Source organism: Vombatus ursinus, unplaced genomic scaffold (assembly GCF_900497805.2).
Source record: "Vombatus ursinus unplaced genomic scaffold, bare-nosed wombat genome assembly UNPS02014932.1, whole genome shotgun sequence".
NCBI classification, from domain to species: Eukaryota; Metazoa; Chordata; class Mammalia; order Diprotodontia; family Vombatidae; genus Vombatus; species Vombatus ursinus.
In genome coordinates, this window is record NW_020954710.1 from 5,401,785 (window position 1) to 5,427,323 (window position 25,539).

General features: G+C 41.6%; 1 protein-coding gene across 1 annotated transcript in view; it reads left to right on the forward strand.

Annotated features, from left to right (window-relative positions):
• The window catches only part of EXOSC10 (exosome component 10), a 42,292-nt gene that overhangs the window by 614 nt on the left and 16,139 nt on the right, over window positions 1–25,539 (forward strand). Inside the window, exons 2-13 of the mRNA XM_027843970.1 lie at window positions 4,117–4,253; window positions 5,654–5,777; window positions 8,671–8,775; window positions 9,128–9,293; window positions 9,493–9,604; window positions 11,020–11,095; window positions 12,150–12,260; window positions 12,453–12,596; window positions 22,211–22,401; window positions 24,360–24,516; window positions 24,670–24,818; window positions 25,031–25,081. Coding sequence (XP_027699771.1) covers window positions 4,117–4,253; window positions 5,654–5,777; window positions 8,671–8,775; window positions 9,128–9,293; window positions 9,493–9,604; window positions 11,020–11,095; window positions 12,150–12,260; window positions 12,453–12,596; window positions 22,211–22,401; window positions 24,360–24,516; window positions 24,670–24,818; window positions 25,031–25,081 — 1,523 coding nt within the window. The remainder of the gene's footprint in view (window positions 1–4,116; window positions 4,254–5,653; window positions 5,778–8,670; window positions 8,776–9,127; window positions 9,294–9,492; window positions 9,605–11,019; window positions 11,096–12,149; window positions 12,261–12,452; window positions 12,597–22,210; window positions 22,402–24,359; window positions 24,517–24,669; window positions 24,819–25,030; window positions 25,082–25,539) is intronic.

Here is a 25,539-nt window from a genome sequence, read left to right on the forward strand (position 1 = left end):
TCCCCTGTCCCCCCTCAGGCCATCACCCACTGTCTGTGCGTCCTCTCTATCCATCTCCCCTCCTCTGTCCATTTCCATGTCTGTACCTACTCTGTCCATCCCTCTCCCTCCCTTCATCTGTCACTTCTATTAATTCCTTCTGTCTAAAGTGAGAAACTCCAGTGTCTTTATAGGAGCCCAGATCTAGGCCTGAAAGAGACCTTAGAGGTCATCTGGTCTAGCCCTCATATTTTATAGATGGGGAAACTGAGGCTAGGGAGGATTAAGTCACTTGCCTAAGGTCACACTAGTAATAATCACCAAACCCAGGATCTCTGATTCCAAAAGCAACAGTCTGTCTGCTGTAGCCCTTCATTCATAGCCTGGTACAGACCTACCCTTCCTGTCTTCTTAACGTTTTACTTCCTCCATGCTCTTTGTGATCTGTGATTCTGTTCTACCTGCTGCTTCAAGCTTGGGTACTCCATCTCCTGCCTTCCTGCCTCCCTGCCTCTGCCTTGCCTGTCCTCCATGCCCCGAATGCTTTTCTCCTTCCCCTCCAACTCTTAGAATCCCTGGTTTGCCTCCTGCATGAAGCTTTTCCTCATCTCCCCAGCTCCTAGTGCATTCCTTCCCAAAACAACATTGTATTCATTTTGCATATTTTTTAAAATATACTTGTATATGCCCGTCTTGTTTCCTTCCTCACTGGCCTGTAAGCTTCTCAAGGGCAGGGAGCTGTTTTGCTTCTCTTTGAACCCCTAGTCCAGGGGTGGGGAACCTGTGCCCCATCTGGCCTTTGCAGAATGCTTGCTATCTAATAAGTACTAAATAAATACTTCTTGATCAATTGAAGGGAAGGACTGTTAAATTTCTCTTTGTATTCCTAATACTTAGCACCTACCTAGCACACAGTAAGCTTTTTTATAGTTTCCTCATCTAATAAACTGAACTGCCTGCTATGTCACAGGCACTGTGCTAAGTGTTAGGAATACAAAGAAAGGCAGAAGATAGTTTTTGCTCTCAAGTAGCTCACAAACTCTTGGAGACAACATGAAAACAACTACCTGCAAACAAGATATTGAAGGATAAGTTGAAGGGAATCAAGAGAAGGAAGACACTAGAATTAAGGGGGATGATGAAGAAAGAAAGGCTCCTTGAAGGAGTTGGGATTTTTCAATGGAACTTGAAGGAAACCAGGACACATAATTTGGCCTGTCATATAAGTTATAGAATTCCAAACGTTAGTGTTTACTAACTACTATAAATATATCTGTAGAATTAAGACACTTTTGAAATCTATAGATGAAGAGGGAGAGAGTTCCAGGCATGGGGAACAGGGAAGATGCTTGGAGTTGGGAGATGGTGTGTCATGCTCAAGGAACAGCCCAGAGGCTAGTGTCACTGAATTGAAGAGTATGTACGGAAGAGTAAGGTGTAAGAAGATTGCAAAGGGTAGGAGAGTTCAAGGTTATGAAGGGTATGCAAGGATTTGAATGCCAAACAAAAGATTTTGTATTTTCATCATAGAGGTGTTAGGGAGTCACTGGCATTGATTGAATGGGGCATGGGGAAAGTGGAGTGGGGAGAGGTTAAGGGAAAAGGTAATGAGTTCCTTTTGGACATGTTGAATTTAAGATGTCTCCTGTACATTCAGTTCAAGATGTCTGAAAGGTAGTTGGAGATTCCAGATTCAAGATTGGAGGTCAACTGAGAGGCTGAGGCAGGAATCATCAGCATAAAGATGGTAATTAAATCCATGGGAGTTGATGAGATCACCAAGTGAATTAGTATAGAGGGAGAAGAGAAAAGGGTCCAAGACAGAACCTGAGGGATACCTGTTAATAGAGAGCACGTTTTGGGGGAGGATCTAGCAAAGGAGACAGAAGTAGCTATCAGATAAGTAGGAAGAGAACTAGGAGAGAGCAGTGTCCAGAAAGTCCAGAGAGAAGAGTGATCAGCAGCGTCAGAGGCTGCAGAGAGGTCAAGGAGAATGAAGATTGAGAGAAGGCCATTGGATTGGGCAACTAAGAAATCATCAATAACTTTGGAGGGAGTAGTTGTAGGTGGAATGATAAGGTTGGAATCCAGATCATAAGGGTTTAAGTGAGTGAGAGGGGAGAAAATGGAGGCACCTGTTAAGACAGACTTTTTTAGAAGTTTAGCCACAAAAGGCAAAAGAGATATAGAATGATACTACCACCTGTCCTGACTCTCACTGAAAAAAAAAAAAAAAGGAAAAATCTCTTGTAACCAGCAGTGTGCTGGGAAATGTCTAACGATCAGCTTGGAAATACATGACAAATTTTAAAATTTTATCTGCATTATTAACATTTTCTCCCTCACTTGAATCTAGATAATCGACAAAACAATAAACCAAGCCCTAATTTTTGGTATTTACTGATTTCCGAGATATAAGCGCTCACACCGAGAGTTGAACAATCATCTCTTTTGAGCCTGTACAGTTGGCTCTAGCACACACTTCCTGCTTGTAACAAATACACGTAATAAAAAATTCCTTCATTAGCTATATCCAAAAAATGCGTGTTTCATTATGCACCCTGAGTCCATCACCTCTCTGTCAGAAGGTGGATAGCATGTTTTATCATGAAGCCTCTGGAATTGTGGTTGGTCACTGGGAAAGTTGTTTGTCTTTACAGTAGTATTATTTTATAAGTTGTTCTAGTTCTTCTCATTTCACTCTGTCTCACGTCATGTTGGTCTCTCCAAGTTTCTCTGAGACTTGTCCCTTTCCTCCTTTCTTAGGCACTGTTTTATTGCATTATATTCAGATACCATAATTTTCAACCATTCTCCATTTGACATAATAGACTTTTAATAAATGCTGATTGTTTGATTACCTACCTCATCAACATAGAATGAGAGTCAATGTGAAATGGAGAATAGAGCCTTGGATTTGGAGTCAGGAAGATTTGGGCTCACATCCTGTCTTCAGACACTGGCTTTGTGAGCCTGGACATGTCATGTAACTTTTCCAAATCTAACTTTCCTGACAGTAAAATGGGATAATACCTGAAATGCCTTTTTCAAATGAGCTCATATTTTATTTTTTTAATTGTGAAGCGTTTTATAAATGATTACTATTGTTAGAGTATCTGTTGTTGAAAGAGATTTTTAAGATCTAATGCAATTCCTCTTCCCTCATTTTACAGAAGAGGAAATTGAGGTGTAGGAAGAGGAAATATGCCCCGAGTCACCCATAAAGCAACAAGCAGCTTGGAGATTGAAACCCAGACTGTTTAACTGTAGATCCAGAGTACTTTCCACAATATCACACTTTGTCTTCATATGTTTCCTTCCTTGTAGAATAATATGCACAAGGGGATCTTTCTTCCCATTAGATTATAAATTTCTTGAAAGCAGTGCCTCTGCATATTCCTTAACACCTAGCACAATAACTTATACCTACTAGGTGTTCGATAACTGTCGGATTCTCTTCTTTCAGGACCTGGTTTAGATGCTGCCCTTCTCATGAAGTCTGCCTGATCCCTTCCCACATAATTAACAACAATAATAATTGCATGACTCAGGACTTGGTTCAAGTCTTAGCCCTAACAGGTTGGCTCTGTGACTCTGGGCAAGTTGCTTAGCCTTTCAGTGCCTCAGGCAAATATTTAAAACTATATATAAGTTATAGACAGTTGGCAAACTGCATTGGTGGAGAGAGTGTCCAGTTTGCAAGTTTGGACCACAGAAAGGTATATTAAGTGCTTTCTTCACAGCCACCATATGAGACAGGCAATGCAGCTATCATTATCCACATGTTACTAGGCTCCAAGAGATGAGGTGGTTTGTCTGCAGTCACATAGATTCTGAGCCAGATTTTACCCTTCTAAGTCCCATGTTTTTTCCACTGTACCACACTGGAGCTAGGTCAGTGGCACCATGGTGAATAGCAACTGGGCCTCGAATCAAGAAGACCTGAGTTCAAATCCAGCCTTCCTAGCTGTGTAACCCTAGGCAGGTCACTTCATCCCTGTCTTCTTCATTTTCCTTATCTGTACCTCCTCGTATCTACCTACCTCCCCGAGTTGTTGTGAATATCAAATGAGATATATAAAGTGCTTTGCAAACCTGTATAAATGCCAACTATTATTATTACTTGTTTTTTGACAGTTTGCTCTTGGTTCTGTGCTGGCTGCTACAAAAGCTTCCAATGGGCTGCCACAGGCTGGAGATGAGTATGATTTTTATCGAAGTTTTCCTGGCTTCCGGGCATTCTGTGAAACACAAGGAGACAGGTTACTTCAGTGGTAAATGCTCGTTGTCATTTTTTCTTATCAGTGATGGAAATATTAAAAAAAAATGGTAAATATTTTTTTTCCAGGAAAGTTCTGATGTGTGTTGTGGTTTTGTTGCTTTATACTCCAGAGCTGTATCTGTATTATGAAAGGGACCATGAAAATGAGGAAGTTTCAGTTGCCTTATGAACTTTGAGTCACCCTTTAGAAGACTGTTCAGCCCAAATTGATCTTGTCATTTTGGATTAATTAGGGGACTGGGAAACAGACACTTACATTATTTGGCTTCTGATATAAGTTATAGAATTTCAAATATTAGTGTTTACTAACTACTATAAATATATCTGGAGAATTTAAACACTTTTGAAATCTATAGATGAATAATGCTCTGGATCTTAATAGTTTTTTTTTTTTTAATAGTTATATCTCAGGGTCAGAAACACTATTTCCTGTTTACTAGAGTAAGAGGCTGAGATAGATAGATCTGTTGTCTCTTTAGAACTGTGAAACACATAGAATTAGCAGGCACTGTAGAAATCTCATCCATCTTCTGAATTTTATAAGGGGAGAACTGCAATTAACAAGGTTATTAAGCACCTGCTTCTTGCAAGGGATTATTCAATACACAGATTGAAAACAACATGGTCTCTGTCCTAAAGGAATTTGCGGCCTTGTGGGAGGTGTACAGTAAATACAAAGATAAGTAAAGTACACAATAGATGAAAATGAAGTCAAAGAAGAGGTGGCCGGCAGTGATCTACGAACTTTTGAGGAAAGAAAGAATACATTAATTTGGAAGCAGAGATTCAGGGAAGGTTTCATCTGAGCTGAGCCTTGATAAGATTAGAATGGAGTGCATTCTAAGCATGAGGGAATAGGCAGGGCAAATGCCCAGAAGGGGAGAGTGCAGCCTGCAGTGTTGATGGTGCGAAGGGAAATAATGTGAAATAGGGGAGACGGGTATTACAGATTTGGGCAGGGCTTGAGAGGCTGCCTGATCCAACCCCTCCCTGGCTAAGAATGTCTCTACAACCCACCATTCCAGTGTGGATGGTTTGAGGCAGTTGGAAGACCTTGGTGCCAGGCAGAGAAGTTTGTATCGATGCCATGGACCGGAAAGAGGCACTGAAACCTTTTGGGCATGACAATATGTGTTGGTCAGACTGATGTGTTAGGAAGGTTATTTTGGCAGCTGCATGAAGGACAACTGGAAGGGTGACCATTCGACAGGCAATTGCAGGGCTTGGCTTGAGACCCATTAGCAAGTTTTGGTGGGTTACTATTAGAATGACAGACAGTTAAAGTCTCAGCACAGTTAAATTCTCTTGGGTGCCTTCCTTTCCAGTGTTCTTCTCCAGTTTAAAAGAGAAAGAATTTATTAATATGAATAAACCTTTTTCTTGTTCCCTTAGTATGAGTAAGGTCATGCAGTACCAAGGCTGTCGTAGCCACATTAAGGACCGGAGTAAAGTGACTGAGTTGGAGGACAAGTTTGATTTGCTGGTTGATTCCAATGATGTTATTCTTGAAAGAGTGGTGAGTAACATGGCCTGATGATCTGCATCAGCTAGGAAATGAAACTGTCTTGTGACAGTTAAGTGTCCTATACCCAGAGATGCTGCTGGGGGAGCATACACTAAGAAGTGATTATGTCTGTGGTAAAGCTTACAAAGTCCTTTATAGACATTATATCACAGCAGTCCTCCAAGGCTCCACAAGTATTATTATCCTCATTATCCTGTTGGCAGAAAATGAGGCTTATTGACTCATCTCTGTTATACAGCTAGTGAGTTTCTGAGGCAGTATTTCAACCCAGGTCTCTTCTAACACCAAGCCAGGAGCTCTTTTTCATCACATCACATGCCTTCTATTGTAGATGAAGCAAAACCCTTAGTACATTAGAAAAACATTATGGTATTTCTCACTGGCAGTGCATATTTCTGTCTTTCTGGGCCCTAATTTCCCTATTTCTAAGAAAGGGGCCTCTATAATCCCTTCTGACTCCAAATAGTGTCATCCTATGGTGCTCTGAAGAATTTGTTCTTGACTCATTTCATCTTAACTCAGAAATCTTCAATGAGGACACAGCAGAGAGCTCGGGAGGGCAACAGTTATTCAGTTATGAGCCTGAATGTTTCTGAAAAGTGCTTTGTTTGGTAGGATTTCCTAGTCATCTTTCACATTGTAACAAAATGTCTTGCATTCTGCAAATCAATCTTTGTAGAATTTAAGGCAAAGGACTTACCAGTGAAATATCACTTCTCTTATTACCTATCTATCTATATATCTACACACACACACACACACACAAGTGTGCTCGAGACCTCTCCCTTTGGTGGCTAACCTTGGGAAAGCTATCTTCAATAGCTGCTTCTACTTCACTCTCTTCTTAACTCCCTACAGACTGACTTTTGGCCTCATTATTCAACTGAAGCCACTCTCTCCAAAGTTACCAGTCAGTGATCTCTTAATTGCCAGATCTAATGGCCTTTCCTCATTTCTCATCCTTCTTGACCCTTCTGCAGCATTTGAAACTGCAGATCACTCTCTTCTCCTTGATACATTCTTCTCTCCAGGTTTTTGTGATACTACTCTCTCACTTTTCTCCTCCTACCTGATGGACCCCTCCTTATTTGCTGGATCCTAATCCAGGTCACTCCTGCTTACTGTAGATTTCCTCCAAGGCTCTGTGCTCGGCTATCATCTCTTCTCCCTTTATCCTCTATCGCTTGGTGATGTCATTGGGTCCCATGGATTCAATTATCACCTCTGTGAAGATGATTCTCAGGTCTTTTGTCTAGTCCTAACCTCTCTCCTGATCTCCAGTCTCTCATCTCCAGTTGCTTATTGGACATCTCAAACTAGATGTGAACGTTTCAAACTCAGTGTCTAAAGCTAAACTCACTATCTTTCCCTAAAAATCTTCTACTCTTCCTAAATTCCCTGTTGCTATTGAGAACACCACCGTCCTCCTAGACACCCAGATTTGAAAACTACATAGGTATCATCCTCAATTCCTCACTTTCTTTTTTTTATTAATTTATTTTGATTTATCAATAATCACTTCCATATGCTTTTGAGTTTAAAATTTTTCTCCCCCTTCCTCCCCACCACCCTCCCCAAGACAGCTCACAATCTGATATAGGCTGTACATTTACATTCCTATTAAACATATTTTCACATTAGTGATGTTGTAAGTAAAAAATTAAAACCAATAGGAGGAACCATTAGAAAGAGGAAACAAAACTCAACAGAAGAGAAAAAAAATAGCAATTCAACTTCCATAGTTCTTTTTTTGGATGTGTATAGCATTTTTCATCACAGGGCCTCTGGAGATGTCTTAGATCCTTGTATTGCTGGGAAAGGTTAAGTTTATCAATATTAGTCATCGCACAACATGGCTGTTATTGTGTACAACGTTGTCCTGGTTCTGCTCACTTCACTCAGCATCAGACCATACAAGTCTTTCCAGGTTTTTCTGAAGTCAGCCTGTACATCATTTCTTACAGCACAGTAGTATTCGATTACATTCATATACCACAACTTGTTCAGCCATTCCCCAATTGATGGGCATCCTCTCAATTTCCAGTTCTTTGCCACCACAAAAAGAGCTGCTATAAATGTTTTTGTACATGCCTCACTTTCTTTCAAAACTCCCATGTCTAATCTGTTGCTAAGTCCTGTTGATTTTACCTTCATAACATCTTTCCTCTGACACCTGCCACCACTTTGGTGCAGGCCCTCATCACCTCGTATCTGGATTATTGCAATAGCTCCCAGGGCAGGTGTCTCCTTGCTTTAGGTTCATCCTCCACTTCATTGTCAAATCGATCTTTCTAAGTCACAGGTCTGACCATGTTACCATTCAGTCAACTCCAGCGACTCTCTGTTACCTCTGGGATCAAATAGAAAGTCATGTGTTTCATATTCAGTCCCTTCACAACCTGGCTGCTTCCTGCCTGTCTAGTCTTCTTATGCCTTGCTTCCCCTCCACATATTCTACAAACCATTGACACTGGCCGCCTTGCTATTCCTCACACAGGACACTGCATCTCCTGACTTCTTGATGAGGAGGGGCTGCCTCCATGCCTGGAAAACTCCCCCTTCACCCCCACCTCCTGGCTTCTCTGACTTCCTTGAGGTCTCAGATAAAGTCCCACCTTCTGCAGGAAGCCTTTCCCAGTCCTCCATATTCTTAGTGCCTTCCCTCCAAGACAACCCAAGTTTATCCTGGGCAGAACTTGTTTGTCCATGGTTGTTTGTATGTTGTCTCCCCATTAGACAATGAGCTTCTTGGGACCAGAGACTGGTTTTTGCCTTTCTTTGTATCCCCGGCACTTTTTAGCTTAGTGGCTGGCACACAACGAGTGTTCCATAAATGCTTCTTGACTTACCTTATAATCTGTCTACTTCTGGTTCTTGATTTTAGGGTATTCTCTTGGATGAAGCATCAGGAGTAAACAAGAATCAGCAGCCTATCCTCCCTGCGGGAATGCAGGTCCCTAAAACGATTGTGTCCAGCTGGAATCGTAAGGTGAGAATTCCTCCTTACCCAGACTGCTCTGACAGTGGTTAACTGTAATTCCTAATTTAAGCTGTAAAATGAGCTTTTGGTAATTGAAATTTCACTCCTGGTTTTGTGGACAAAACTAACTTCTAATTTAGCTTACTGTCCAGCACACCACCACACCACCTCCTTAATGTCCTTTTTTCTGCCTCCATCAGAGCTGCCTGGCTCCTAGGCATGTCATTCTTTAAATGCGTCTTCATTGATGGGAAAATCGTGACATCCATGGGAATGTTACTCTTCTAGTTCATTTAATGCAACAGACCTTTTGAAAGGGACATTGGTGTAGACCGAATTGAGGAATTCTCTCTCTCCTTAGGCAGGAGAGTATAACAAGAAAAAACAGTCTGAAACTTTCCGACTGCTTCATGCCAGGAATGTCGTTCGGCCTCAGCTAAGGTTTCGAGACAAGGTGGATAATTCCAACACGCCATTTGTCCCCAAAATCTTCATCAAGCCCAATGCTCAGAAACCTCTGGCTCAGGGTGAGTCGTCTCGGCCAGCTTTCCTTTCGGTCTAGGGTCAATAGGAATGTTGAGTGAGAGGCTGGAAAATCGTGAAATCGTCCCACATCTGGCTGCTTCGTCACGCGAAGTCTCAGTCCCTTCAGAAATACAGAATATTGGGGTTTTAAGTGTTGATCTCACATGTATAAAATCAGCTTTTGTCTGCTTTGGTCTCCAGCACTCACCAAAGAGAGACGTGAGCGACAAGAACGCCCTGAGGATTTGGATGTGCCGCCTGCCTTAGCAGATTTTCTCTATCAGCAGAGAACTCAGCAGATTGAACAGGATATGTAAGAGATCAGTCATGGTTGGGAGGGTTTATAAAATTTAGCATGAGATGGACTCTTAGCTGCCATTTAGTTAGATATTCCCAAAAGAGATTGTAAGTGGAGTCCAGAGTCTCACAATTGGAGCAGTGTCAAATAGGAGGTTCCCACCCAAGGCCTCAGATGAAATCCAGGGCTCTTTTACCACATCACATTGTTTTCTCGTGTTAATTCTCACTTTCATTTCTTTGTCATTCCTGTAAATGTGAGATTATGCCTTAGAGAATCAGAGAAGCGGTTCATAGGAATGAAATGCTGAAAATTATCAATTAGCCTTTTGATGTGTAGCCTAAGAAAGTCTCTGTGAGCATATAACTTTTCATACAAGTATTGGTAGAGAAATGTTGCAATACATCAGTTGGTCATGTGCCTGAATACCAGGGTGACGCCTGCCCCCTTCCCTTCACACTGTCAAGCCCCTGGTTTGATATTCCAAAACCCAAGCCCGTAGGCTAGAGGGCAAGGAGGAGGTCTTCTTTTTAAAATGTCTCACAGCCTCTAGCACGATGCCTCACTCATAGCAGGCACTTAATAAATATTTTTCTTTTTTCTCCTTTTTTCAGTCTTTGGTATGAATTTTCACTTTACATTTTAAAATAATCTATCTAATGTTTTATATATATATATATATATATATATATATATATAAAACTTTACAATAGTAACCTCTCAGTAACTCTTTGCTAGTCCCCTTTTGATCCTTCTAGTTTTACATTCACGTTTCCTTACACATTTTGTACATATTTGTAATTATTGTGTTATGTGCTTCCTTTTGTCCTACTTTATTTCATCTATTCCATTATATCTGCCTTTTCCATATTTCTTTATTTTTCTCACACTCCTCTTTCTTAATGGTGTCATTCATTCTCTGGTTCCTTTATTGTGGTGCGAGTGTGTCTATGTGAGTGCCCCAGTGTCTGGCAGGTGCTGCCAAGCAGTCATGGACCTGGGGACCATTAGTGGAGGGCCAGCCTAGCTGAGTGTAGAGAAAATCATCATTAGTTTGGCCACCATATGATTTTTTTTCTTGCCACAGTAACTCACCTAAACTATTCCTAAGACATGAGAATTGTAATTTTTGTCAATAGACAGAGAGCCTGCAATGACTGAATTAGAGATCCTTGAATTACAGTAGTAAAACAGTAGAACTCTGCCACACTAATATACCATGACTTGCTCAGGCACTCCCTGCTTTTTGAGATTTTTGCTGTTAGAAATAATGCAGTTTTTATGGTTTCTAGAATGTGTGTGCCATTTAAAAATTCATTTCATTTCTCCTGAGGCTTTTGTTCTCATTCCCTTTCCCCAAATCATAATAGATCCGGGGTCAGGAAAGCTGCCATTTTTCCTTTGGCTGATTTCTTTTTCACTTCATCCAGGTTTGCTCATCCCTACCAGTATGAACTGGATCACTTTACTCCACCAGAGGCAGTCCTTCAGAAGCCACAGATTCAGGTTAGTCTCCAACCTACATTCTAGAATGGGGTCCCTGCAGGAAGGGAGTGAAAATCTACCAATATTCATTTATTAATCACCCTTTATGTGCCTGGTACTATGCTAAGGACATAAAGACGAAGCTAACCAGCACCTGTTTGCAAGGACATCTTCTAATGGGGACGTAATGTATACAAACATGTAGGTATATGTGAGATATATTCTCAGGGTATGAAATTACCATCTGGAAAGGCCTCCTACAACAGGTGATATCTAAGCTGAGAGAGTCCAAGAGGTCTAGGTGAGGAGGGAAAGTATTCCAGGGATGGGGCTAGCCAGTGAGTGCAGATGTACAGAGATGGGAGGTGCAGCAAGTCACCAGTGAGTTTGGGGGCTCTATATATCTGTATATCTCATCTTTGTAGAGATGATGACTGAACCCATAGGAGCTGATGAAATCACCAAGTGATAGAATGTAGAGAGAAAAGAGGGCCTAAGGCAAAACCTTCTGGTACCCATAGTTAGTGGGCATGGCATGATGAAGACCCAGCAAAGGAGATAGAAGGAGAGGTTAAAAGAGAGAATCAAGAGAGGGGAGTATCATGAAACCACAGAAAAGAGAGAATATGAGGAGGAAAGAGTGGTCAGCAGTCTCAGGTGCTACGGAAAGGTCAGAAGGTTGGGCATTGAGTAAAGGCCATTTAAGTCGACAGATAAGAGATCCTTGGTAACTTTGCGGAGAGCAGTTTTATTTGAGTGATGAGATCAGAAACCAGTTAGTAGAGATTTTAAAGAATGAGAAAAGTGGAGGCACCAAGTATAGACAGCTTTTTCAGGGAGTTTTAGCTGAGCAGGGAAGAGAGATATTAGATGATAGTGATGTTTGTAATAGGATCTAGAAAGGGTTTTTTTTTTTTTAAAGAGAAGGGATGCTTAAGTGTTGTATTTATGGCTTAGTTTGTTGGTAGTAAGTGACAGGAACTTTGGAGACTGTCTCCAATTCATCACTTTGTTTTGACTTTGGGGAAGATGATTAGTCACTTTTACTATTTCTAACAGTAGTTTTTTGTTCTAGATCTACAGACCTGTAGAAGAAACACCCTGCCATTTTGTATCCACCCTTGATGAACTTGTGGAACTCAATGAAAAACTCCTGAGTTGTAAAGACTTTGGTGTAGATTTGGAGGTAGATTTTTTTTACCCTTGATTTAAAATTTGCTGTTGTCTTATTGGGAAAGCAATTAAACTGTAATTTCCATGTATTTTCTCATAAAATAAGTTTTTCAAAAATTCAAAAACTGGACTTTGAGGTAATATAGAATGAAACCTGGTGACAACTTTTTCTCTGTGCCCCATCTCCTCTTTTTGTTTGTGTTAGCACCACTCTTACAGGAGTTTCCTAGGTTTGACATGCCTAATGCAGATTTCCACCCGAACAGAGGACTTCATTATTGATACCCTGGAACTTCGATGTGACCTGTATATTCTCAATGAGAGCTTCACAGATCCATCCATTGTTAAGGTCAGCTTATGCTTTTGAACTGTTGTTGTGTAATGACTGAGAGAGCTGAGTGACATATTAAGCCTGCTAACCGTTTTTTTTTACTACAGACTCAGTTAATGTAAAAGAGCTAGTGCTGTGTTTCTGGCTAGAGTGAGATGGGATTGCTCTGTGTTTAACTTTTTATATAAAAACATGATATGGATGTAGGGAAAGAGACATTGGCTTTGGAGTCAGAAGACTTGTGTTCCTATTCAGGCTTTGCTATTTATCACCTGTGTGACCTTGGACAAGTAATTTAGCTAACCCCTCCAGACCTTAATTTCCCTCTATAAAATGAGAAGGTCAGACGAGATGACCTAAACTTCTGGCTCTGGTCCAGAGCAGGCGACATTTAACTGGTAGCCATTCAGAAGAATATTTGTTCATTTTCACAATTGACTGAATACCAACAGTGGTAATCCATTGATTATACTGATAATGTATTAAGCTAGTAGGCAACTGTAAGCCAGTGAGCTTGATTTTTATTCCTTCTCAAATTCTAATTATTCAATATTTATTGAATAATATACTTTTGTTTGACCCTTTGATCGTAAATAACAGGCAAGGCATAAAACAGAGAGGCAAACTCACTAAAGGATTTCGCCAGTGATGACCCAATGCAGAATCCTAATTGAAGAAGGATCCCCTATAGGTAGTGGGGCCCTCCACTTCATCTTTGTGAATGGCAGTATTGGCTACACCAAGCCTCAGAACATTTCAGAATGTCCTGGAAGAGAGTTTGACCTGAGAGAGAAAGAGAGAGAGAGAGAGTGTGTGTGTGTGTGTTTGTGTGTGTGTGTGTGTGTGTGTAAACACACACATGACAGAAAACAATAAATATATGAGTTGGGCGCAGAGTTGAACAGAAGGTAAGAGGGCTGGATTGCCTTCAGTAGATAGCAGAGATCTTTTTATAATCCCAAACTTCTCCCAAAGACAGAAGCAGATCTTTCTAATACCAGTATTCTTGTGTTCATGGAACATGAGAGCCTCTGAGGAGTCAGGCATGAGGATCACACCAAGATCAATGGTTGTAGGTGGGGCCAGGCCAGGACCAGTGAGGAATGTCAGAAGAGCACTTGAATGAAGGCTATCATCAGAGAAGTATGTGAGCATAAAAGAAAACAGGCTGGTCCCATATCCAGGTGAAGGAAGCCAGGTAGATGGTCCGAGCACTCTACTGGTGTCCTCAGATTCCATCAGAGAGGGAGAAAGGGAGGAAAGTCTCTTAGGCATTGTGGCCAACATTTTGGAGGCCATGGACAAGAGTTGCACAACACAGGCAGGTGTGGATGGGTTGCAACTTTGGTGAAAAGGACATCTGAACAGATAAAAGCATAAGACTATATGAGCGTTTGAATATACTTAAAGAGACAGTGTACAAACTTCTAGAAAAGTAAGTGATGATCGAAAAGAACCTACATGGCCTCAAAAAGAACAGGTCGCAAACTCACCTTATTTCTTTTGTTGGCAGAGTTAATAAACTGGGATCTCAGAGGAATGCTATAAACATAGTTTGTGTGGATTTTAGTACAGCATTTGATAATATCTTTCATGCTATTCTTGTGGAAATCTGACACAGATGTGGGCTAGATGATGGTATAAGTAAATAAAATTAGAAATGGTTAAATGAAGTAGCCCCTTTTGGTAGTGGCAAAGAATTAGAATCTAAGGGGGTGCTAGGGATTAATTGGGGAATGACTGAACAAGTTCCATGGTTTCACAGAATCCTGGGAAGACTTGTGTCAACTGATGCAGAATGAAGTAAGCAGAACCAGGAGAACATTTTATACAATAATAACAATGTGGTAAAAAACAACTTTGAAAGATTTAGGAGCTCTGATCAGTGTAATGATCAGCCAGGAGTCCAGAAGACTCACCATGAGACGTGCTACCCACCTTCTTACAGAGAAGTGAAAGACTCATAATGCAGAACATGACTTTTTTTTTTTGACATGACCAGCGTACATATTTGTTTTGATTGACTGTATGTGTTTGTGATAGGGGTTTTGTTTTTCTTGATTTTTCAGTTAGGGAAGGAGGGAAGACAATGTGGATTTTTTCTGATTGAAAAAAACTTTTTTTTTTTTTAAAGAAATGGTTGAATGACCAGATGCAAGTAATAGTCGTTATCGTTCAATGTCAACTTAGAACATCTCTAGTGAAGTGGCCTAGGGATTTGTGCAGTTTCACATTTGTATCAGTGACGTGGAAAAAAGCACACATAATATTCTTATCAAAATTGCAAATTACAGATTTAAAATCAATCAGTAATGAACATTTTTTTCTTTAAAAATGTTGTCTTTTTTTATCAGTAAAAATCCTCTTCTCGTTTTTACATACTCACCCTTCTTGCCCTCCCCCCCACCCATAAATAAATAAAGAAAAACCCTTGTTTCGAACATCACGAGCAGAGCAAAATCCTTGGCCTTGTCCAAAGAAAAATGTCTCAATCTATACTCTTAGTCCATCACCTCTCTATCAGGAGATGGGTGGCTTCTTTCATCCTGACTGCTCTGGAGTTATGGTCAATAATTATATGGATCAGAGTTCCTTAGTCTTTCAAGGATGTTTGTCTTTACAATATTGTTATTATTATATAAATTGTTCTCCTGATTTTACTCACTTCATTCTGCATCAATTCATACAAGTTTTCCCACCTTTCTCCGAAGGTGTCTCTTTTATTATTTCTTTTTTTTTTTTAGTTTTTTAAAATAATTTACAAACTTTTTTTTACTTAGATTCATTATTCTCTCAAAAGATAAGCACAAAAAGTTCTCCAAATAAGAACTGCAAACAACTAACAACCTTATAAAAGAAGGCTCCAAATCTATAATAATAAGTCATGCAGGCCAAAGAAAACCTCTGAGGTTTCATCTCACAACTATCAGTTCTGTGCAGATATTATTCAAAGGACATCAAATAGCCAAGGAATCACCTGCCGTCTCAAAGCCTCTTTTATTATTTCTTATAGCACAGTAATGTCCCATCCCATTCCTATTACCATAACTTCAACTGTTCCCCGGTTGATGGACACCCCCTCAATTTCAGCTTCTTTACCTCCACTGTAAAAAGAGGTGCTGTAAATATTTTTGGAGTACAGACATAGTGGTGGTATTGCAGGGTCAAAGGGCATAGTCCCCAAATTGCTTTCTGGAATGACTGGATCAGTTCACAGTGTATTGGTGTGCTTGTTTTCCCACATCCCCTCCAGCATTTTTCATTTTCCTTTTCTGTCATATTAGCCAACCTGATAGGTGTGAGGTCGTACTTCTCAGTTGTTTTAATTTGCATTTCTCTAATTATTAATGATTTAGAGCACTTTTTTATACGACTACTGATAACTTGGATTTATTTCTTTGAAATCTGCCTCTTCAAATCTCTTGACCACTTATCAATTGAGAAATGACTGTCATTCTTATAAATCTGAATCAGTTCCTTATATATCTTAGAAATGAGACCTTTATTAGAGAAATTTACTGCACAGGTTTTTTTTCCCCCCATTATCTGTTTCTCTTCAAATTTTAGCTACCTTTGTTTTGTTTGTACATTCTTAGTTATGATCCTTAATTGTGTATTTCCTTCTGTCCTGTTCTCTTACATTTTTTCTTCTTCTTGTTTCCTACTCTCCCTTTTAAAAGAAGAATACAGTGGTGAGAGAGGCGTGTGCCCTGCATCTGGTATATTCTTCTCTGACCCTCTTCTGTTTCCCTCACTCAGAGGCCAGTCACAGGTTCTTGTCCTTTGTTTTCTTTTAAAGTTCTCCCCAGGATCTGCCCTCCTTAGTGAAAGTTTGTTTCTCCCCTTTCTCTTCTGCTTCCCTTTTGAGTAAAATGTATTTCTGTACCCAACTCTGCATATTCTTACTTTGACCAGTTCAGATGAAAGTGAAGTTTAAGTGAAGTCTCCTGCACCCCCTTGCACCCTTGTTTCTGTAGCCTTCTACTTGTGTGCTCTGATTGTGTATGATCATTTTCCCCGTTCTTCCCCTCCCTTCCCATTCTTTGTCTGAGATTATTAAAACATAACAAAAGCACTTCCAAGCCCTCTGTCTTATTAGACTCTCACTATTATCCTCAATTATGATACAGGTCTGATGAGATATATGAATCATCTCCCTATATTGGGATGTAAATGGTTTATCTTTGTTTAGTCTCTTATGATTGCTTCACTTCTGTTCTCTAGACTCCTTTATATCCTGAGTTTCTGCACAGCTCCAGTCTTGTCATCAAGGATACTTAGAAATCCTTAATTTCAGTAAAAGTCCATTTTTTCCCCTTTAGGATTATATTCAGTTTTGCTAGGCAAGTTATTTTTGGTTATAAGTCTTATTTTTTACCTTCTGGAATATCATATTCCAGGCTTTCTTCTGCTAAATCTTGTATAATCCTAACCAGTTCCTCTGTACTTGAACTGTACTTGTGACTACTCTGTTCTTTCTGGCCGCTTACAGTATTTTTTCTTCAACCTGGGAGCTCTGGATTTTAACCATGATGTTCCTGAGAGTTTTCCCTTTTGGGTTTCTCTCAGTAGATGACATTAGATTCTTCTTATTTCTGGTTCTAAGAGATCAGGACAGTTTTCTTGAAATATGGCTTTCTTTTTTTTTGTTGTTCATAGATTTCTGGTAGTTCAGTGATTCTTAAATTATTCCTCCATAATGTTTCCAGCTCAATTGTTTTTTAGTTGTTTTTACAAGATACTTTACATTTTCGTCTATTTTTTTTTGCCAGTCTTTTTTTATTAATTTATTTATTTATTTTTAGTTTTCAGCATTCATTTCCACAAGATTTTTTTTTTTTTACTATTTTTTTTTAAGGCAATTGGGGTTAAGTGACTTGCCCAGGGTCACAGCTAGTAAGTGTCCAGTGTTTGGTCAAAGGCTGGATTTGAACTCAAGTTCTCCTGACTTCAGGGCCGGTGCTCTATCCACTGCCCCACGTAGCTGCTCCCATTTCCACAAGATTTTGAGTTCCAAATTCTCTCTTCATCTCACCCCTCCCCCCACCCTAAGATGGCATGCATTCTGAATACCCCTTCCCCAATCTGCCCTCCCTTCTCCCCCCCCCCCCCCCCCCCCCCCCCCCGCCTTATCCCCTTCCTCTTCTATTTTCCTATAGTTTGCAGTCTTTTGACTTTGTTTTAGTATTTTTTTTTTTGTCTCGTGGAGTCACTATTTTCTGTTTGGTCCATTCTCGTTTGACTTGGGCAAGGTTTTATAACTCTTGTGTGAAGCTGTTAATTCTCTTTCCAATTTTTTTTTCCATAGCTCTCATTTCTTTTCCTTTTTTTTCCCTCTAGAATTCTCATTCCATTTATAAAAACTTTTTTTTTTAACTCCTGCTTTATCTCTCCCACGTGTTCTAGTCAAATTTCTTCCCAGGCTGTGTTTTTCCTTGTGGATATTTTGCAGTTATTCTCTTCTTCTGTATTTGTGTCTTAAGCGTCCTTATCACTGTTACAGCTCTTTATGGTGGGACTCTTTCTTTCTTTTTTTTTCTTATTTTTCATTCTTCTGGCTTACTTTCTGACTTTGGATTTTCTGTTAGGTCTGGGCTCTGCACACTTCTAAAGAGAATGTCTGGGCTGAGCATGGATCCTTCGACTGCTTTCTTAGGGTTTGTTGTAGGCTATTGATTCTAGGATCTCAGAAGCATCTCATGTTGGGGACCCATGAGCTTTCAGTTTTCTCAGAGTGGTCTGTTATAGGGAAAAGTCTGATTATTGCCCTTCTGGTCTGAGCTCTACAAGTTCCTGACCTGGGTTTGCATCTGAGCAACATACATTTAGGCTTGCCCCTGGCTTGAATTTGAATAGACTGCTGCTGGATTCAGCCTCTCCCAGCCTGCTGGGAAGCTCTACTGGTTCAGATGGACAGAACTGCAGCCTTCCTGGAATTCTAGAGCATGTAGGATCCTGGAACTGAGATCCTGCTTTGCTCCCAGGTCACACAGCTGCTATTTGCTTCTGAACTTGCTCCTTGCTTAGCATACAGCCAAGGCCCATGACTGCCCCGTACCCAGAAACCCCAACCCTAGGTGCTAGTCCTCTCCTCAGGGCTTCCTGGAACTGGGTAGTGAGTGACAAAGTTACCAGTTAGCACCTATTGCTCCCTCCTGCACAAGGTTGGGGTGCAGGGTGTGGGGGGGGGTTCCCTAGAATCTCTTGTTCTGGTGCACAGCCTCTGTCCTCCTTTAAGCATCTATGCTGGAAGACTCCTTGCGGCAGGTCCTGGCTGGAGCCCATCCCCAGTGTCCAGAGGCCTCTTTGTCTATCTCCCTGTCCCAGCCTGCACTGGAAAAATGGCTCATGATTTTTTTTTCTTGGATTTCACAATCAGGATTTGCTTTGATACATTTTCAGTATATTTGGGGAGGAATTATAGAGATGAAAACTCAACTCAACTTCTTCCTTCTACTTTGACATCTTGACTCTGCCTTCATAAACAGTATTTCTTATGTGCCTGCTCTGTATCAGACGCTGTGCTAGGTGCAAAGGATACTGATTCAGTGAATGAAACAATCTCAACACTTACTTTACATTCTAATGAGGAAAACTAAGTACCAAATCAATATGAAGAGAATACCTAAAACAAATATAAGGTAATTAAATACAAAATTATTTAGGAGGGAGGGCATTGTTGAGGGAATCAGGAAAGGCTTCATAAAGAAGGTAATGTTTAACCTGAATCATGGAGGAAGAGACAGAGCTGAGGAGGCAGTGGGTTTTCAGGCATTTGGGACAGCCAGTCCAAAGTGACAGAAATATGAGACGGAGCATGATTCGTGAGGAATAGAGAGAAGGACAGTTTGCCTATATTGCAGAGAGCCAGAAAGGGAATAATGGCCAAAGATAAGTTGGGAATAAAAACAAAACAGGAGTGTTTACATTTTATCCTAGAGGCAATAGGAAGCCGCCAAAATCGGTTAAATAGGGGAGTCACATGAACAGATCTGTACTTAAGGAAAATTACTTAGGCAGCAGTGGTTAGGATAGATCAGAGGCAGGGAGACCAGTAGGAGGCTACTGCACTAATCTAGGCAGAAGCAGGAGGGTTTGAACTAGTGGTATATGTGTACAAAGAAGGGCCTGCTTGAGAAACATGTTGTCAGTTGTAGAAGTGACAATATTTATTTGGCAGCTGGTTAGGTATGTGGAGTGAAGGAGAGTGAGGAGTAATGCCAAGGTTACAAACCTGGGAGACTGGAAGAGTGTTGATGCCTTGCAGAAATGGAAAGTTAGAAGGGGGTGGTGATAAGTTGGGTAGGGGGACTGATAATGTGTGCCATTTTGGACATAGTTAAATTTGAGATATCGCCAGGATAATCATTTTGAAATATCAGGCATTTGGTGAGGTATGATTGAAACTCTGGGAGACACTGGGGCGGATTTAAGCTGTTAAAGCCCTAAGACTTTTGGGACGTGCTGTATAGATCTGCAAGGCATCTATATAGAGATAATAATTAAATCCATGGTAGCTGATGTGGTTTAAAAGAGGAAAAAGGGAACAGAAGAGGGCCTGAGATAGAACTATAGTACACACCCACAGTTACGGAGTGTGACTTGGTTGATAAGCCAACGAGAAGATTGAGAAGACAGAGCACCAAGTCTGGAGTCAAGAAGACTCCTTCAAGTCCCGCCTCAGACGCTTCCTAGCAGTGCGACCCTGGGCAAGTCAGTTCACCCTGTTTGTCTCAGTTTCCTCACCTGTAAAATGAGGTGGAAAAGGAAATGGCAAAGCACTCCAGTATCTCTGCCAAGAAAACCCCAAATGGAGCCATGAAGAATCAGACACCATCAAAACGACAGAAGTAGGAGAACCAGGAGAGATTAGTGTAACGAAAGGCCAGAGAAGAGAGAGTGTCCAGGAAAAGACGATGGTCAGCAGTGTCATGCATCAGATAGCTTAAGAAGAATGAGCACTAAGAAAGATTGTCAGGTTTGACAATTAGTCACTTTGGAAAGAGCAGCGGCAGCTGAGTGGTGGAATCTGAAGCAGTCAGGAATGATGGGAGAAGTGGAGACAAGTGAGGGTAGATGGCGTTTTCTGAGGTTGCCTATCATAATAGTACATCGAACTTGAGGCAAGGGTAGAGCCTAGTAAAATTGTTTCAGGGTTGGGCTTGGGGAGACAGGGGCATGTTTGAAGGCTGTATGTTAGTGGAAAAGTAAAGAGGGGGGATGATGGAGGTTGTGATTTGTTGGAGAAGACGGGAAGGGTGGGACACAAAAGGAACGCAAAGCTCACACACTGGCTGCCAGGATTAAGATCCAGGAGCATCTTGCCAGATTACAACAGTACATTGAATCTACTAAGATGGAATTTAATAGGGACAAGTATCACATAGTTGGGTTCAAAAATCCTCCTTCACAGATACAAGATCGAAGAGACATGGCTAGATGATAGTTTATTTGAGAAACTGGGGGATTGGTGAACAGCAAACTCACTCTAAATTGGCAGTGTGCCAACAGTTATTGTGATCTTGGGCTGTGTTGAGAGGCAAAGCTTTGGAGAGGAAGGGGGGTGGGGCAGGGAGGAACGATAGTCTACTGTCCTGTCCGTTGCTCCAGACAGCTGGAGTAATGCGCTTATTCAGGAAGAACACTGATGAGTTAGAGACCACAAAGAGGACAGCTGTCAGGATAGTGAAGGAACACAAGGTCAGAGAGGTGTCAAACTCACTTCCCAAAACAAATTAGCGTAATTGAGAAATGTTTAACAAAATCAATGAAAATACATACATAATGCTAATTTATAGTTTTCTAAGCCTGCAGTGATCCAATTATATTTGTTACCACTGGTTAGAAGAATTGGGAGATGTTTGGACTGGAGAAGAGAATGGGATGGGGTGGGGGGGTGATAGCCCATCCTCAAGTGGTTCAAGAACTGTCAGTAGTGATAATAGTTATAACAGTTGGTACCAGTATACTACTTTGAAGTTTACAAAACCCTTTACATACAATACCTCATTTGAACCCCACAACAACTCTTTTAGGTGGGTTGGCAAATGTTATCATCTTCATTTTATAGATGAGGAAACTGAGATTCAGCTAAAATAAGTGGCTTGTCCGTGGGCACACATCTAAGAAGTGCCTGAAGATTTAAATCTGGGTCTTCGTCACTCCACGTCCAGCACTCCCTCCTCTCCACCATTCTGTCCTGTGTCAGAAGGATTAGAGAAGAGAGAACACTAGTTGTAGGCTAGCTTTAGCAAGAGGGCAAAATTGAGGAGAGAGAAATTTAGGTTTGATGTAACAAAAAACTTTCCAGAAGCCATCCAGAAGTGTTGTGCCCTGCCTTGGAAGAGGTAGGTCTCCTGGAGGGGTGGGAGGTGCACTGGTTAAACTTGTTGTAGAAGGGAAACCTCTTTGTAGGAGTAGCTAGACTGGCAGGCTGCTCAAGTCCCTTCCAATTCTGTGGTTCTTTTAATGTCCTCAGAATTCTTGGCATGATTGTTGTATGCCTGGGTTAAACAGATTGAGACGAGTTCTGAGCCCACAGCCTAGTCTCCATTTGAATTTCCAATGTGGGGCTCAGTCGCTGGGGCAGAATGAGCTCCAGTGCCTTTCATGGTTTTGGTTTTGCTTTCCAGGTCTTCCATGGTGCTGATATGGACATCGAGTGGCTGCAGAAAGACTTTGGGGTGTATGTGGTGAACATGTTTGATACTCACCAGGCAGCTCGCATCCTCAACCTTGGCAGGCACTCACTGGATCACTTACTGAAACTCTATTGCAACGTGGAAACAAACAAGCAATATCAATTGGCTGACTGGAGGATACGGTATGTTTCTTGCTGATGACTCCATTGGCTTAAAATTGGTGCCCAAATGAACTCGTCTTTGGAGCACCAGGTTTATATCTCTGTTCATAACCTATATGATTTACAAGGTAGGTGTTCTCTGCCTGTTCTGTAAGGATTGCCATTGGCATAAAAGCCACAGGGAATTTCAGAGGGATAATTTGCACTTATATGGGCTGGATTTGTTATTGTGGGTGAAAGGAGAGAATGGGCAGGAAATAATTTTTAGTAACTCCTTAAAGGAGAATTGTAGTCATTAAGGTTGCCTGTGCAGTTCCCTTTTCTTGTGCTTTAAACTCACATCTTTCTGGTGTATCATGTATAATATGTTTGAGATAGCACAATGCGGTAATTCTTTTGACTTTTTACTTGGTGTTTTGTAATAGTATAACTTGGCATTTGGACTTCCTTGGAGCTCATGTTCCCCTTCCCCAGCAGCTGGACAAAGCACTACAGTTCCATCTGTCAGTTGGAAGCACCACTAAACATTGTGTCTCCTTATTGGTGGTGATTGAGAAGTAACCCAACTAAATAAAATCATTATCAAATAAAACTGTTAGCAAAATAACAAAGGTCATAGCTCACATTTCTCTGTGCCTTGATGGCATGCAGAGCGCTTTCCTCACCACAGCCCTGGGAGGTAGTTTGTACAAGTCTTGTCCCTGTTTTCAGTGGAGGAAATAGAGCCTCAGAGAAGCCAAGTGGTTTTCCCAAAGGCCCCCAGCTTGTAAGTCAGGCGTCCCTGCTTCTCGGCCTCTCTTTGTGGGCACTGTGGCGCTCCCGGTGTAAGAGAGGGCACAACCAAAGCCTTCTTTGAAAGCCAGGAGAAGCCCTGTGCTGCAGTGGGAAGATCCCTGACCAAGGCTCAGCATAGACCAGGTTTGAGTCTCAGTTCTGGACAAGTCATTTGCCCTCTCTCAGCCTCAGCTTCCTCATCTGTAAGACAGGAATGGAAAAACTTCTAATACCGATCCCAGTGTTGTTCTAAGGGTCAAAATAGATCATCAGAGGAGCATAGATGGAGGACTTTACAGGGCATCTGGTCCTGCCCTCTCATTTTCCAGATGATAAAGCTAAAGCCCAGAGAAATTCAGAGATTTGATAGACTCTCGGAACAAGGGGCCTCTGAGGCCCTGTTGCCTAAGAATCCCCACCCACCAGCACCTTCCCACAAGTGGCCATCCATCCTGGGAGCGGGGACCTGCATGGAGGAGGCGCCTTGGGGTTGCCCTAATGATGAGCCGAGCTTTCAAACCTCATTTGGCCTCTGTAGTTTTGCTCATTGCTCCTAATCATGTTCTTGAGGACCAAACAGAACAAGTCTAATTTCTCATTGGTGAAACAGCCCTTCAGTTAACCTGAGATAACTGTCTTCTCCCTCCTAAGTCTCATCTTTTCCATGCTTAACATCTGCAGTTCCTTTGACTGATTGTCAAATGACAGGAACTCACAAACTTTTAACCATCCAGGTAGCTCTCCTCTGGACCCTCTCCAGCTTATCAAATTTCTCCTTAAACCATAGCGTGCAGAAGTATCCTTACCTATGACCCACACAGGTAGTGAGTGACAGAGTCCTGCTTTAAATCGAGGTCCTCTCGGTCCTAATCTAACCTTCCTTTTGTGCCCCATGCTGCTCCCACTGTGTGTGGTGCAGGTATTGTGGGGAGAAAAAGCACTTTGTACTTCTGCAAGGTCTTGCTCACCATATCAGTGTGAGACACCCTTTTCATCCAATTGCTAATCTGCGAATTACAGTAAAAAGATGCTGAAGTGAATAATGTAACTTATGCATTGTGCTTTAGGGCCTGGCGAGTATTCATTCATTGATTCAACAAATATTTATTACCTGTAAAAACCTTATGCCAGGTGGTAGTCGGAATAGTTAAGATAGCTGCCACTAGAAGAAATCACCAAAACTTCCCTTGTTGTCGCATCTCTAGACCTTTACCTGAGGAAATGTTTAACTACGCACGCCATGATACTCATTACCTCCTCTACATCTATGATAAGATGCGTTCAGACCTGTGGGAACGAGCAAACGGGCAGCCAGCTCAGCTGCAGGTGGTGTGGCAGCGGAGCAGGGACATTTGCCTCAAGGTATGGCCTTGCCAGAGTCCATACAAAAGCGGGTGGGCGGGGGCGGGGGGGGGGGCGGGGGGGGGGGTTGTTTCCGTCATTTGCTCTCATTCATTGCTAGAGGCCAAAAGTACATCTACTTATCTTGGCCCTTGTTCTCTCCATCCTTTGCAGAGGTTCATCAAACCGATTTTCACCGAAGATTCGTACCTTGAGCTGTACAGAAAGCAGAAGAAGCATCTTAGCACCCAGCAGCTCACAGCCTTCCAGTTGCTCTATTCGTGGAGGGACAGAACAGCCCGGAGGGAGGATGAGAGTTATGGGTGAGACAGTGGTGGAACAGAAATTATTTTAATACTTTCAGCAAGGCAAGCCTGCTGGCAAAAGAAAGATGGATTTACTGCCCAGATCTGTAATTGAGTCTTTCCTGCCGAGTTACCGCATTGTTTATTTTGTGACATTTGTTAACTCTCCTGGAGAGAACTTTGTGGGGGCCACCCCCGGTCTTACTAAGCCTACTGTGCTTCCGTTGCAGCTATGTCCTGCCCAACCACATGATGCTGAAGATAGCTGAGGAGCTGCCCAAGTGAGTCTGTGTGCTGGCAGGATGGCAATCTCAGGGCTCCCATAGTCTTCAAAATCCCATTTTCCAGATTGTTGGTCAAGGTTGCTCTTCTGCTCAGAGACCATCAGTACTAATTATGTCCCTGTGATAAGTGCTGAAAGTATGAGGGTAGATACAAGGGAGGCCCTGCCCTCAAAGATCTTACAATCTAAAGGGAAGGAAAGGAAAGGTATGCATGGAGGTGGGAAGGGAAGAAAGGAAAATTCATAAAGGAGGTAGCCCTTGGATTGGACCTTGAAGGAAAGACTCAGAGGTTAGCTTTTTCTGAACCTCACCTCAAGTGAACGTTTCCTTGGCCTCACTGAGTTAATAGTGGCCAACAGTCTGCTGATAAACCTTTGGCCTTTGGTGAAGTCATTGGACCTGAGCTTGAATCCACTGATCACTCTTCCCATCTGAATATTTTTAAATGCTGTGCT